This window comes from Hyalella azteca, unplaced genomic scaffold, assembly GCF_000764305.2.
Source record: "Hyalella azteca isolate HAZT.00-mixed unplaced genomic scaffold, Hazt_2.0.2 contig11450, whole genome shotgun sequence".
NCBI lineage: Eukaryota > Metazoa > Arthropoda > Malacostraca > Amphipoda > Hyalellidae > Hyalella > Hyalella azteca.
The window spans coordinates 308,105-323,368 of record NW_025941449.1 but is presented as its reverse complement, the minus strand read 5'-3'; the positions used below and the strand labels follow the sequence as shown (position 1 = coordinate 323,368).

At 40.0% G+C, this 15,264-nt stretch overlaps 1 protein-coding gene across 1 annotated transcript in view; it reads left to right on the top strand.

Annotated features, from left to right (window-relative positions):
- The first annotated feature begins 14,181 nt into the window (after positions 1-14,181).
- Positions 14,182-15,264, top strand: part of LOC108672307 (ragulator complex protein LAMTOR3) — a 7,757-nt gene continuing 6,674 nt past the window's right edge. The window contains exon 1 of the mRNA XM_018159948.2: positions 14,182-14,374. Coding sequence (XP_018015437.1) covers positions 14,337-14,374 — 38 coding nt within the window. The 5' untranslated portion in view covers positions 14,182-14,336. The remainder of the gene's footprint in view (positions 14,375-15,264) is intronic.

Sequence of the window (15,264 nt, the reverse complement as noted above, 5' to 3'; positions counted from 1 at the left end):
TAATGAACTTAATATCATCTATTAATTCATCTATTTTATATTGCAGAAGTCCAAGGTGTCTAAATTTACTATTACTTATGGCAGTAGATAGAAATGCAAATGTAACCCTTCATGAAAAGGGCGAGATTAATTCATTCATTGCAAAGATGCTCCAAATTCATTGTGAAACTGTGTGGAAGGTGGTCAACATTTAAAGGAAACTGGTGAAACATGCAATTGACCTGGTCAAGGAAGGAAAAGAAGTGTCCGAACAAAACAATTGGTCAAAACACGAGGGAGAAATTGAGGAGAAACCCTCGTCGCTCAGCTGCAAAATTGGCTGCAGAAGCAGGAGTCAGTCCGACATCAATCCGTAGAGTCCTCAAAGATGACCTCAAAACCTCCCCTTACAAGATGCAAACAAGGCATGAACTAACAGACCGTCATGAACGAATGAGGCTCGAAAGGTGCCAGCACATTCTGGATCTCATTGAGGATGGCAGCCTGCCCAACTTGGTGTTCAGTGACGAGAAAAAATTTGACATTGTACAAAGCGTTAACCGTCAAAATGACAGAGTTTGGAGTCGGGATGGATCTGTGGCAGCCAGAACAGCAACACGACGTCAAAATCCCATGTCCGTGATGGTTTGGGCCGCGGTAACCACCACTGGGAGGTCCCCACTCGTTTTTGTCCCCTCAGGAGTGAAATTAAACAGTCAGCGATACATATAGGACGTTTTGAAAGCTGTGTTGTTACCTTGGGCCTGTAAACACTTCAACGCCTCACCATGGAGTTTTCAACAAGACTCTGCCCCATCACATGGCTCAAACATGACCCAAAACTGGATTCAAGGTCACCTCCCAGCGTTCATTAGCAAAAATGAATGGCCCTCAAGAAGCCCTGATTTCAATCCTCTCGACTTTTCTGTGTGGGCTATTTTAAAGAGTAGGGTCTGCAGAACACCTCATGATTCTTTGGATAGTTTGAAGTCTAAATTGACACGAGAATGGGACTTGATCCCTTAATAAATGCTGCGTAGATGAAGCTTATGTCCTACAGCGTTATTATACTGCGTGTGGGGAGTGGATGAAGCTTATGTCCTACAGCGTTATTATACTGCGTGTGGGGAGTGGTTGAAGCTTATGTCCTACAGCGTTATTATACTGCCTGTGTGGAGAGTGGATGAAGCTTATGTCCTACAGGGTTATTATACTGCGTGTGGGGAGTGGATGATGGCTTTGTCATTTGCAATTATACTACTTGCACACAGTGGACGATGATTTAACATCATATACGTGGTTATGTATATAGGGCGTATGCGAACGAGATGACTGTAAATTAAAAATGCGTTTAAACCTCATTTTATTCATTGCATGACTGAAAAAATTTATTCAGGTCCTGCCTCCGCGTTGACTCCACTTTTCACTAAATTTCAGAAATATTTTTTCCAAAATACGACGCTATTTATGGCAAGCTCGAAAGGAGTAGTCAGTTTTAAGAAATTGTTAATAATTCATCATGTATGCCATACTGTGTTCCGCCAAATGTTTCGACCGACGAATCTTCGAATTTTAAGAGGATAATTATTGGGCGATTTTGACTCAATGATATTTTAGATTATAGCGTAATGATTATCAACAGTATTTTCATTGTGAATTGGCTGACGGTTGTCAACACGCATACCATAGATTTGAATTGAAGAGGTATAATCAAGCATGCATTCCATCTCTTGAGATACGCATGGGGAAGAAAGGAACAGAACGATGCTGACCAGACTTCATCGAGCGCTTTTCATTCCAGCGAACTGCGCCGCTACCGACCTGAGAGAATCTCTGGAGGCTCATCAAGAAACGGGCTCCCAGGCTGACGCTTGTTGCTAGCTTTTTACGAACGACTGGCAAAACATCTCCAACAAAAGATTGCTGTAGGGGCTTTCTTAACTTCTCGCAGCAGTCGAGCAAATTCAAGAAGCGGCGGCCAATTTGGCCAAAAGAAAGAGCTTGCCGGCAATAAATGCTATTAGCATAGAGAAATGAGGCGTCTACTGATGCTCCATGCCTGGCATGATTTTCGGCATGACAACAGACCGACTGAGATATTGGAGGTTGTGGTTCATGTTGGTCACACTGAGGACTCTTTCGTTGTAAAAAACAGACATTCTTGTTGAGCATAACTAAATATTGGAAGAAAGTTTAATTTGTTTCTGTATTTTTGAGCATAATAGCAAGCGAAACTTACTTGAGGTTCATTAGAATTTAAAAGTTGTTGGAATGAGAAATTTAATTGCCAGAGATAGTGAAGGGCAGCGTGAACGAATGGTGAATAAAACAAAAAAGATTCGGATGATGACCAATGTTTATATATACCTGCGTACATTCACACATATGTATGCATCGTTGTGATTGAGCATATGAATTTATCATATGAGCTTGAACTACATTGATGCTAAGGATCGTTTACAATAAAAAAGTTTCCGTATTTCCTTTAAAATTATTAATTTATCAATTTGATCGAAAGTTAATTAAATCCTGTTGTCAATCACCGTAGACTTTTTCAGATCCTCTAACTGAACGAATTATACTGTACTTAACTAAGCAATGCGCATGACCTTAGCTTCCAGTGAAATAACAAATTAAATTTCCTGTAAAATTTGCGAAGTTGAATTTCCTGTCAAGTTTGCGACTAGATATCAAATATCAAGGCGGTATCAAAATAAAAAAATAACTCTGAAAAAATATTTTTACCTGAAAAACAAAAGCTCATTGACGCTGCTTTCACAGTATACGTAGCTGTGTAAGTAAAATTTTCATAGAGTGCATTTGACTTAAATTCAGAAGGTGCTAAATTTTGTCTGTAGCTATGACTGAATGAAAAACTGGAGCCGTTGACTGGCGCATAATGTTCGGGGCCTGTGCTAAGTTGCGGCCGCCAGCTCATTCGATCGATTTACAGCCCAACAATGTGTGGGATTTATGGACCGGCAACACAACGGCTTTGTCGCTCAAACCGATGAAACGCAGCAGACCATACCGACGGGCATCTGAGTTACTGGTCGACGGAGCATCTGCTTTACTGATGCGCCCTTGAATAATTCGATATTTTGTGGGGGCGGAAGCGTGTTTTCTGCCAAGGTTACGAGGGTTATAGCAATCTGCCAACGTGCAACCAGTGTTTTGCTTCGGATATGAATCTTACTGAATTTGCACTTATATAAATATTTTCAGGTAAAAATAGAACTTTGTAATGAAATTGGTCTAAGAAGCTTCAATTATGATAGGTACTTTATATTTCCAAAATTATCAGCTCCACCATCTGATATTCAGTTTCATTTAATCTCTGGTCTGTCAAGTTTGTTATAGTGGAACATTTAATTTCTCATAGCCAGCATTTTTCCTTTGAGGCCTCCAATGGAGTTAGCTGAAAAGAAAATAGACGATATTGAAATTTCGAGGAAGCTTTATTTACTGGCCAGAAGCAAGAAGCAAAAGGCATGAAGAACTTTCTGGCCACAAATATCTCAAAACATCTTGATATTCCTGCATGAGACCACATCAGAGGGATGTGAGGGATGACACCGTGACGGTACGTCGTTGACGTGTTAATACTTCACTAAGCCTGTAGCCGCGGTATCGCTCCTTGTCGCCGCGCAGGCAACAAGGCAGGCGACCAGGCGACGTCGCTCGTCTGATTCCTGGACAATGTATAAGCAATCCAAGTCGAACTGAAGGGAAATGTAACGCAGCCATCGGACTGTGTTCCGATAGCAGGGACATAATTTCCAGTGATTTGAATTTAGGATGACGTGTGGTGTTTAATAGTATGCTCAAAACGAAGGGTTTATTTCCAGTGACTCATTTAATTCAAAGTTTATTTAAAGACTTGTTTTATAAACAATTTACCCTATAATTTTTATATTGTCATAATCTGCTGTTCTTTTTGGAAAAACTGTATTCCTCTATGATTACTTTTATTATTTTATCGTTCGCCTATACATGAAAACATGGAGCAGCAAGATGAGGGTTGCTGCAGCGGCATCCACGACATGCCTATAAAGTGCAGCTGCCGTGTGTGGAGGCGCTGCCAGGAGTCTGTCGCACAATCGTTATTCAGTTCAAAATTGTCGGGGGATTTACAGCTCCAGCTGTGGCGGTGACTGGCCTGCAAGCTTGAATATTTTTCTAGATGTCTAGATATTTTTCTAGGTCCTCTAGATGTTAGCTGAGCATCAACAATGAAGACTGGAAAACTATTGGAGTTGAGACCATTTTGGAACTTAATGTAACACAATATATTAAACTTCCTATTCATTTGACCCCATCCTAACTAGCAGTCATTCAATGTGAAAATTTTTTTGATTAATTTCAAGAAGAGTGCAGCGCTCAATTCCCCCGAGCGGTCCAAAGCTCAATATAATGTCAATGCCTTTCAACCATTCTTGTCGGAAGAACAAGACAGCGTCTCTGGTAAGCCTGTCACAACCCTACACGTGTAGGTAATGTTCGGTAACATGACCACTTATTCCCTTCTATGGGCAAAATGTATTAACTGGCACACGATTGACCCAAACAGCCTTGGATAGGTTGAGCCAATTGACTCCCGTCATTCTGAGCGCAATTGTTGATATCAATTCCCTAACAAAATTTAGAGTCGCCCCAACTTCTGGTACTCCAAATCAGAAGCTGACACGTCTGTAAATTTTCACTGGGTTGGAACACACATGTTGAAAGCAAATGTTGAACTAAGTTTTCAGCGGCCATTTAGAATTGAAAAATTGTCACTTTACCTAAATTAGCGTCAATCAATGTGGTTCGCGGTTATCTGGGAAATTAAATATGCTATTTTGGATAGCAAGAATATTTTACTGTGATTAAGTGAAAATCTTGTTGAATGCTTCAAGGATCAAATCTAAAATTGCGAAATCAAGTTTCATTACTGTAAATACTGAAATAATGAATGTCTTAAAACGAAATCCAGAACATCGGCTCTTGCTGGTCTCTATCGGAGGTCTAAACCTAAATCCGATCAAGACCAACAAAACAAATTGTGGATGAAGTGAAGGATTTTATTTAATATAGCCAAATTCCGTTTTCTGGCATCGCAAGATCTGATATTGACCCAATTAATTTTAATGGAATGCATTTAATTATTGGCGTGCATTTTTACACCAAGGTGTATTTTCTGGAAACCCAAAATTGAAATTGAAAATCCTGTTTATTTTTTAGTAAAGTTGAAACCGATTTAGACCTAGACCAAACTGATCATTTGAAAAATTAATTCTACAGCTGTCTCGTAGGGTAGGGACCGAGACCTTGGTGTTGTGTCAGGTATTATGGACTCACACAATCGGACAAAAATAAAGCAAGAATAGATTTAGCTGAAATTTGTTTAAATAATGTAGACATGAACGTGCAACTGGCCTTGATCGTACCAGTCGATTAGGCGGCTGAATTAGAATATTTTTTACTGGAATATATGTATACAAACAAAATGGACGGACGATTGTAATCTTGCAGTAAAGGCGATGATAGCGAAGTGTGGCGCATAGTAAAAAATCCTCCAATGCGCTACACTGGCGTGTCCTTGCTATGAAGATATACTGCAAAGAAAAATTGACTATTTTAACTAACTGACGGGATTAATTGACAGAAATCACGGATACGGCTCAGATAATGACAACGGAGCGTATGACAAAATTGGCAAACGTAAGATTTTAATGCGTTTTAGTGCTAATGTTGTTATAGAAGGTGGCAAATTAGAAATATAGAAGAATTCAGTTAAAGGAAGGTACTCTAGACGGAAATTAGAAAAATATAGTTGAAGACTTGGCTTAGTTATGCAAAGAAAAAGGTAAAGTACGTGCGCCACAGCTTAGGAAACGTGTTCCTCGGCCAACAGTGGACACTCCGCGTTCACAGTAAAGTTGAAACTTGAGTTCGTAATAATTGATCATTGAATTGTTTGGAGTACCATAGAATAATTAAATGCTCAGCGTAAATAAATCTAAAGAATAAGTTACACATTAATTCAAACAAAACGACAGTGAAGCTGTAATTAGGAAGAAAGGTAGAACTGCTAATTCTGTGCCGGCTGAAGTCAATTGATCGAACTTGAGGATTGTCCAGGCACATAATGACAAGTGAACTACGCGTTTGACAAAGATAATGATTGAATCTTTCTTTTGTTGAATAGATTCATTTTTTCTAGTGCAGGCGATCTTTGATGAATGAAAAATTGAGCCATGTCAGAATACGCAACATGGTGCCAGGTTATGTTTTCAGTCATTCCCCATTGTCGCTTACTGCAGTCAATTGAACATTAGTAATTTTGTGTGTTTTTGCCATTTCACGAAGAAAACAGTGTAGTGTTCCTTTATACCCAAAGTCATCGAGCTCAGATCCATGAACGTTCTGTACTACGGTGCAAGGGGTCATTCTGTGCTAAGGCAGTAACACCATAATCTTCACCTGTATAACTGTCATCACCACTACCGTAGCTACCATAAATTCCTCCACGGCCACCACCACCACTCTCACCACCACCACCATAGGCCTAATTATATACCGCAGTCGCTCAATGAAGGCATTTTAATTCCTTCTCAAGGATGAAGTGAAAAGTCTCATTAAGTTAAGATCTTAACAGCTCTCGGTCTGGGCGCTTAATTAGGGTAGGCTCCACCCAGGAGCTGCGCATTAATATCATCCCTCGTAAAAATGACCGCACGAGAATAAGAGAAGTTAGGCGTAATTAGTTGAATAGTTAGGCGTAATTAAATAAAGCGCTACTTAGCGAGGCGGCCTACGAGTCGCGCTGCTATACCACTCGATGTCAGGGGACGAGATTTTAGTAATGGTTTCTGAAATTATCAGGCCTGTTAGCAATACTTCGCTTTCATGCCTGCAATTGGATTTTAGTTCATCGTGTCTGTTGACAATGTTTAGTTTTTTGGCTGGTTTCTGAACTCAATCGTGTCCGTTGACAATACTAGTATTTTTGAGCTTGGTTCCTGGAAAAATCCTGTCTGTTGAAATGCTAATATTTTTGATTTGGTTTGTGAATTTAACTGTTCCTGTTAACAATAATCGTTTTCGTTGTGAAGGTTTCTAAAGTACAAGTGTCCGAGGACGACATAGTTTTGTTTGCCTCGGAAGTCATCGTTTCTGTGGACAATATTTCTGTGTTTGTTCATGAAGTTTCAACCAACTCAGTGTTTGTGAACTAGATTTAAGAATTTTACTGTTTTTGGACGAAATTTTTCTGCTGGTTATCGATTATTTTGAAGATGGTTTCGTGCTGTGTGATTGTTTTCAGGTTAAATACGAAGAGGTTTCCCTGTGCAGTTGCCTCTGGATGAACGCGTTTCCTCCGAGACGAATGAAATTTGTATTTTCCAGCCTAGGCCATGTAATTGCTTATGGAAGTGTTAGTACGATACATCTGTTTTAATGCTGAGTGTTGTAAAACAATGAATGCTTGGTACGGTTCATCTGCTCTAATTCTAAGCGTTAAATCAGTGTTTGTGCACCCTGATGTTCTCAGTGTATCAGGTATCAGTGATACGGGTGAGCGCTTGCCCATCGAACTACTGATCTCCAAGTACTGAACGCGCGGCAACACGAGCCTACGACCCGCACAGGTGAGTTGTGCCCACCGTGTGACCGTGTGATGTGCACGGGTCCTTCACCGTGTGATGTGCACTGGATCCTTCACCGTGTGAAGTACAGTGGATCCTTCACCGTTGGAAGCGCGCTGGATCCTTCTTCGTGTGATGCGCGCTGGATCCTTCTCCGTGTGAAGTTCATATGTTCCGTCACCGTGTGATGTGCACTGGATCCTTCATCGAATGATGAGCACGGGGTCCTTCACGGTGTGATGTGCCCGGGGTCCTTAACCGTGCGAGGTGCTTCACTCTTCAATAGGTTGTGTCAATTGGTTGTGGATGTAGTTTGAATGTGTGATGTGCTTGTAAAATTTAGACCAATGATGTGGATGTGGGATGAACTTCTTGTGTGTATGAACCAACTACTGGGTAGCTACGATTAGAGTGTAGAACTAAGTATTTATTTGTGACTAAGCCTCGTAAACAGGTTGACTTTCTATAACGCACAGTTTCGTATTTTATAAAGCATCACTTCGTATGCTGATAGTCTCAACCTCTTAGTTCCTAATAAGGATTATTTCCTTATGACACTTTTGAACATTAAACAGTTTTATGTATATTGTTGACATTAAGATTGTTTATCGATTAATCTATGAATGGACACATTGGACAGGTTGGCCCTAAATTGTTTACGTGTTGTAGTTCTGATGAACAATTTTTCTGTTGTAGTTCAAATTTGTCTTCAGTGGGCACTCATCGTAATCTGATGAACGCGGTATATATATACGATTATTACTGAGCGCTGGTCACATCGTCACAGAATCAGACTTGGAGCCGCCTTTCAAACAGCAGTACATCATTCAGCTGTCACACAATCAATTTAATCGGATTTTATCAGCAAGTATGAACGCAATCTACGCAGTCTCTCTTCTAAGAAATGTTGTATTGTATTAAATAAAGCGCTACTTGAAGCGACGGCCTCTTGCCTGCCGTCACGGAGTCGCACCTCCACCACTCGATGTCAGGGGCGAGATTTTTAGTAATGGTTTCCGAAATTAAACAAGCTTTATAAAGTTTATATAATTATATCATAAATTATTCAAGCTTTATATTTATCACTGTAAATGTCTACCGACATTTGACGGTAGTTCATTGTAAATGTCTACCGACATTTACAATGAGCAATGCATTTTTCGTAATACTTCTTTCTTGCTCATGTAAACTGGAAGCCATAAGTTTTCATCTTGAGAAAAATCCCTTCTCCGGAGACTTAAAAGTTTACAGGAAGGCAGCGATTGAAATCAATTGAGAGTCCCCTGCTTCCGTTAAATTAAATTTGAACGAATAATCAACCGATTGTTCATTATATAGTGAGGAACTCAATTCAGCGCTAGGAAGCTTCATGGAAAAAAATTCCCAGTTTTTCAGATATTAGAAAATTGGTGCCGCAACGTGATGGATGTATTAGCAGGATAAGCACATATCTCTCCGAATATTTTATTCCATGTACGTCACCTGATTTTTTTTAATTTAACGGATGCACATAAACTTACACAAAACGACTTTAGGAAGACTGACCAAAAATCGAGCAAATTCTAAGCGAAGATAGTAGAAGTTAAACGGGTAGCTGTATCATACATAATGCATGAAATCATTACAGTAAGAGAAGCTAAAATGTCGTCTGCCGACAGAAATATGTAGCTTAAGTCCTCTATGAGTAAGATCGAGGGAGCTGCAGACGCCAGCAGAATTTACTAAAATAAGAGGAAGTCGATGGAAGCGGCAACGCGGTAGAGCATCATTTTTCGGCGGCCAATATAGAGGCGCTGATAACTGATCGGCCTTCACGGTAGGCCCGATTGACCGTTTATCTGCTCAGTTCTGAGCACCAAAAACAATATTGACGGAGCGACCAGGAACAACAGCACCGCGTACGGCGTCGGCTGCGATGAGCACTCCAACTAGTGAGTTTCTTCCTAGGAACAGAAGCTCGATCTTCGCTCAAATTTCCGACGCTAAAGCTAACAACTGCAAACGCTGGTCCTAACGTGCACCTTGTCGGCTCTTATGCAAATCAGGATTAAAATATATGGCTTCCTATGCATAGTGAAACGACGCTCCAGCGTCACAGGCTACAGTCAAAGATCGGTGGAATGTTTCAACAGTTTCAGCGCTCATTGGTTGTAATATTTAAAATATTTTATAGCATGACTCCTTTGTTCTAATCCTGACATTTTAATTTCATTTGACGGGAGATGAGGTATATGTGACTGGTTCCAGATGCTGTCCTCGTAAATTCATTACCTATGAAATAATAAATTTCTCATCTTTATCCGTACGTGAGCTACTAAAAGCTTAAAGAGCAGAATTTTGGGGCTGGGCGAACTTTACGAGGCATGCGAGGCTGCGTTTATTACTTCCTCTCCATGACTATAAATTACGGAAGAAGCTCTCCTGACGATAATATGTTCATAATACCATCTGCCCGTTCGCTCAAATTTCCGACGCTAAAGCTAACAACTGCAAACGCTGGTCCTAACGTGCACCTTGTCGGCTCTTATGCAAATCAGGATTAAAATATATGGTTTCCTATGCATAGTGAAACGGCGCTCCTGCGTCACAGGCTACAGTCAAAGATCGGTGGAATGTTTCAACAGTTTCAATGCTCATTGGTTGTAATATTTACAATATTTTATAGCTTGACTTCTTTGTTATAATCCTGACATTGTTATAAATTTAATTTCATTTGACGAGAGAGGAGGTATAGATGACTGATTCTAGATGCTGTCCTCGTAAATTCATTACTTATGAAATAATAAATTTCTCATCGTTATCCGTGAGCTACTAAAAGCTTAAAGAGCAGAATTTTGGGGCTGGGCGAACTTTACGAGGCATGCGAGGCTGCGTTTATAACTTCCTCTCCATGACTATAAATTACGGAAGAAGCTCTCCTGACGATAATATGTTCATAATACCATCTGCCCGTTACCATGTAATGGCGGCGGCAGTAGCTACATAATACCATCTACCCGCTCCCATGTAATGGTGGCGGCAGTAGCTACATAATACCATCTGCCCGTTACCATGTAATGGTGGCGGCAGTAGCTACATAATACCATCTGCCCGTTACCATGTAATGGTGGCGACAGTAGCTACATAATACCATCTGCCCGTTACCATGTAATGGTGGCTACAGTAGCTACATAATACCATCTGCCAGCTGATATACCTTCTAGTTTTGGCGAAAATAGGTTCGTATATAGATTGTTGGAGGTAGTCTAGCTAGAGCATTAGATCGTTAGAGGTAGTGTAGTTGTAGCATTAGATCGTTAGAGGTAGTGTAGTTAGAGCCTTAGATTGTTGGAGGTAGTGTAGCTAGAGCATTAAATCATTAGAGATAGTGCAGTTACAGCATTAGATCGTTAGATGTAGTGTAGTTAGAGCATCAGATTGTTTGAGGTAGTGCAGTTATAGAGCTTTAGATCGTTAGAGATAGTGCAGTTAGTGCCTTAGATCGTTTGAGGTAGTGTAGTTAGAGCATCAGATCGTTAGAAGTAGTACAGTTGGAGCCCTAGATCGTTAGAGATAGGGCAGTTAGAGCATCAGATCGTTAGAAGTAGTGTAGTTGAGCGAGTAGATATGTCAGTGTCAGACAGGCTGGCAGCTCACATGCTACAGGCTGGCAGCTCATGACCATGCCGGAATGCTACTAATAAAATAATAAATATCCGTTAGTGTCATTAAAAATTATTGTTATTGAAGCTTCCTCTATTAAGAATCTACATCAAAAATGATCTACATTAATGATAATCTACATTAATGCATAATGCCAGACAGTCTACTCGCGTTCAGAACGTACCAGGCTCATGAGGAGGCCTCCAGAGCCGGTCTAACAAAACATGGAGAAAGAATCCTTCTCCTGTCCATATAATATTGAACGTACCAAGGCCGTTCACAGGTGCGTATTGCGTATAAATAGCGCCGTTTTTAATTTGATTAAGATTGGTTTCGAATAGTAAAACTTGTGAGTGGTAAATGTGTTATAAATTAACGGTCATCAGGCTAAATAATAAGCAGAAAAAATCTGACAACGCTCGCACGATCGCATTGTGAATGAAAAGCTTCCTTCTTAATTTGGTCAAGATCGGTATTTACTAATTGAAAAGTTCATGCCGTGAAATTTGCAATGATAATTCGTCCCAACAATTCCTTCCAAAAATCCGTCTCATAAGTGTTGGATCGGTCCGATATCATCACTGCACATGCCATCGCGCCATTTTAAAGCATTACTTCGCTGCCTAAATTTAGCGACCTCTTCCATAGAGGAGGCAAAACATGGCTCGCATCGTCTATCAGGTGATAATGAGATTTATTCCTCAAATATGCCACGTTCAGTGAGGCTGTCCGTAATGAACAGGAACATTTTCAGTGTTCTTATTGCAGACCAAAATTGGCCTGCGAGTTATCTCGTCCACACACGATCAAAATTATTACGGCGAGACTCGATGGGCTCAACCAAAACGTCTATCGATGTCTAAACTCTTGACGTAAGAAAAGATTTCACACAGTTCAATACAATTTTCTACGATTTTTATATTTTGAAATTGAATATCATTGTAAAATAGATCGGTTAAATGCATTCTTCAATTGTTTAGTTGGGAAACAACAGTGACCAACTCTCATCTCAATTCGTCCTTCACGTTACAAATGAGCAGATGAGAAGTGACTCAGAATATCATATATCGAGTATATCGAGAGTTCACAGTTTTGCTAATAAAATTGAATTGTACAGAAGGTAATTGAAATTTGGTTGCAATTTCACAGTATGAGCAACCAAATGCAATTTCATGCATTTGGTTGCTCATACTGTGTAGTTTCTCGGCTGTTTGTACTTCTGAAGTGTCGAGCCTTCTTCCGTGAACTTTTGGTCTAAGAAGGATAATAAATTGTGCGCCTCGTATGAAGAAACTTGTAATTTGCCCGAAGATTACCAGTATACTACGGAGAGTTCCTTGTGTTTATTCTTCCTCTCTCCAACGCAAGGGAATTTAGAGCCGGACCAAAGAGCGACTCTTTAGCCCTTGTGCAAGGACTACTACACACAGGACATGCATAGCCTATGTCCAGCCTCTGCTAGCAGAGGCGATCGCCTACACTATGAAAATGCTGTTGTTTTAGTGATGACATCGTTGGCGCTCCAAGTATGAACGCGTTCAAGAACAGACTAGATAAAGCTATGGAAAAATATATGTTCAGATTTGAAATGCCTAGCACCATATCGAACCCCGTGGAAGTCTAGTAGCTACTCCAAACTATCGTCAGTCATGAAAAGATCCGGTCAAATGACACGATTTTAGATCTTCTGTGAAGAAGGCACACACATCAGGCCTACACTTCAGCGCCGAGATCAATATGTTATGTTATGTAAGCATGACATTTCTTCTAAACTACAGTACAGATTTGAGCGAAACTTTGAATATAGAAACCTCATGGTTGAACTAGTATAAGGTTGAGCGATCAGAAGCCCATTTTTGTCGATGTAATTCGTTGATCGCCTGTGACGTCACTGATCTCAGTGACGTCACGGGTATTAACCAATCACCGAAATGCAATCAAACCAGTCAACTAATCCGTCGTGTGAATGACGGGTTTGTTCATGTTTCTCGATCTACGTGACGTAACAAGAAAGCTGAACTGAAAGACGGAACTTCTCGTGGGTCAACCTTATATAGTTCAACCATGTAGAAACCTAACCTCCCAACGGTGATGTTTAGCTCGTGACAATTTTTAGGTTTTGCCTTCGTTTGCGAGTTTATCTTCATTTATCCTACATTCGTGATTTAAACAGCAATAAGTGCTTGAATTCGCAGTGAGCATAGAATTTCTCCTAAGATGCAGAACAGATTTGAATGAAACTTCATTTCTAATACCTAAACTCTCAACGGTGATGTTTAGCTCTACATTTTTTTCGATTTTGCCTTCGTTTGCGAGGTATACGGCTTTACGTATACAGCTGACAGCTCCGGGTCAATGCAAGTTTGAAATTCGGCCTGAGAAATGCCGGTCGTTTCTCCGTGTATCCGTATAACTCGCAAACTATCCGTATAACTCGCAAAATAAAAAAAAATGTCATGATCCAAACATCACCGTTGGGAGGTTAGGTTTCTATATTCAAAGTTTCGTTCAAATCTGTATTGTAGTTTAGAAGAAATGTCATGCTCACTGCAAATTTCGTCACGTATCGTCATATAACTCACGAATGAAGGCGAAATTTGAAGATTTTTCACGAGCTAAACATCACGGTTAGATCCTAATGAATACGTGTACAAGTTTCATCGAGTTACATTCATTACTTTGGGATATATTCCTTGCTCACTGAATTCGGGGAGTCTGGCCGCGGGTCCGGCCGTAAATTTGTCCGAGACGTCAGAAAATGCGAGACAATATGTAAAATGTTCAATTACTGGAAGAATGTTTTAGAGCGAGGAAGGTTCTGTACCGCCATAAACATAAGCCAAACGCGTTAAAAATATCTTTAATATAATTTGCGGTGCTTGTTAATTAGCTTGTTTCTGTAGCTTGCCTGATTTATAACCGAATACAATTTTGGTTGAATCGGTAACTTTCAATTAGTCATAATTTTTCCGTTAATTAATGCTTGAACCAATCTAGTCGCAATTCCGCGTTACAGGTACAGTAGCTGTCACTGTCAGTTGCGCAGGAGGCCTTGTCCTGTGCGAAGGTCAGGTTCCTGTGATCATGAGTATGCGGAAGTACGTCCAGAGCTTACTGGATAAGTAAGTATATAATTAACATATATGAACTTCAACGGTTGCTATGCCGCTAAGGTTTATCGAAGAGAGATTTGAGCCATTTTATTTTTCCTATGAAGTAATATTAACATGTAATGACGTAAATGGTATTGGAGGAAAGAAGAATGTAGGTAAGCAAAAATATGAGAATTTACTAACCACAAATTCTCATGTTTGAGAAAAATTTGTCAGCAACTAATTCAGAAAATTAGGCTGAAGCTACTCATGATTCATGAACAAGCTAAAAGGTAAAACTTCAATTTTGATGTACCGTCAAGTTGTCAACGACTCAAGCCTCAAGGCGTCAAATGGGGTACCGTAATATTGCATGTGTGGGGACTGGAGACGTGGGGTAAATTGGGATAGCCCTAGCCCCTAGTTGTCCCACATAGTCATATCATAGAAATGTTGTAGCTGGTAAATTAATCAAAATATTACAATTTGCAAAACTATAAATAGTGGCTTAAAGATCAACATTTTTATTACCTATGTTTCTGCACCATGTGAGTTACCCTCGCACTCAAGGGTCAAGGCAAAGGATGCGCGCACGCTGCATACTCTGTGCATAGTGGCAAACCAGAGCTTTTTTTAGAATCGGTTCATTTTCAATTTCCTCATTTACTCAAGACTTAAACCAATTTCTTATGTATGATAATGCTGGTATCCAGGATACTTTATTGGTCTACTTATAGGACTCAAAAATGAACTTGAGGGAGAGTCTAAAAAACTCTCTGCATTGCCACTATGCGCGCGGCAACGCGGCTCTAATTAAATAAAGATCATTACTTGTAGTATAATAAACATGAAGTCTCCCTATTAAAAAGTTATATTTCGTTGGTCATCAAAGATCAAAGTTTATATCAACTACTCGAGTC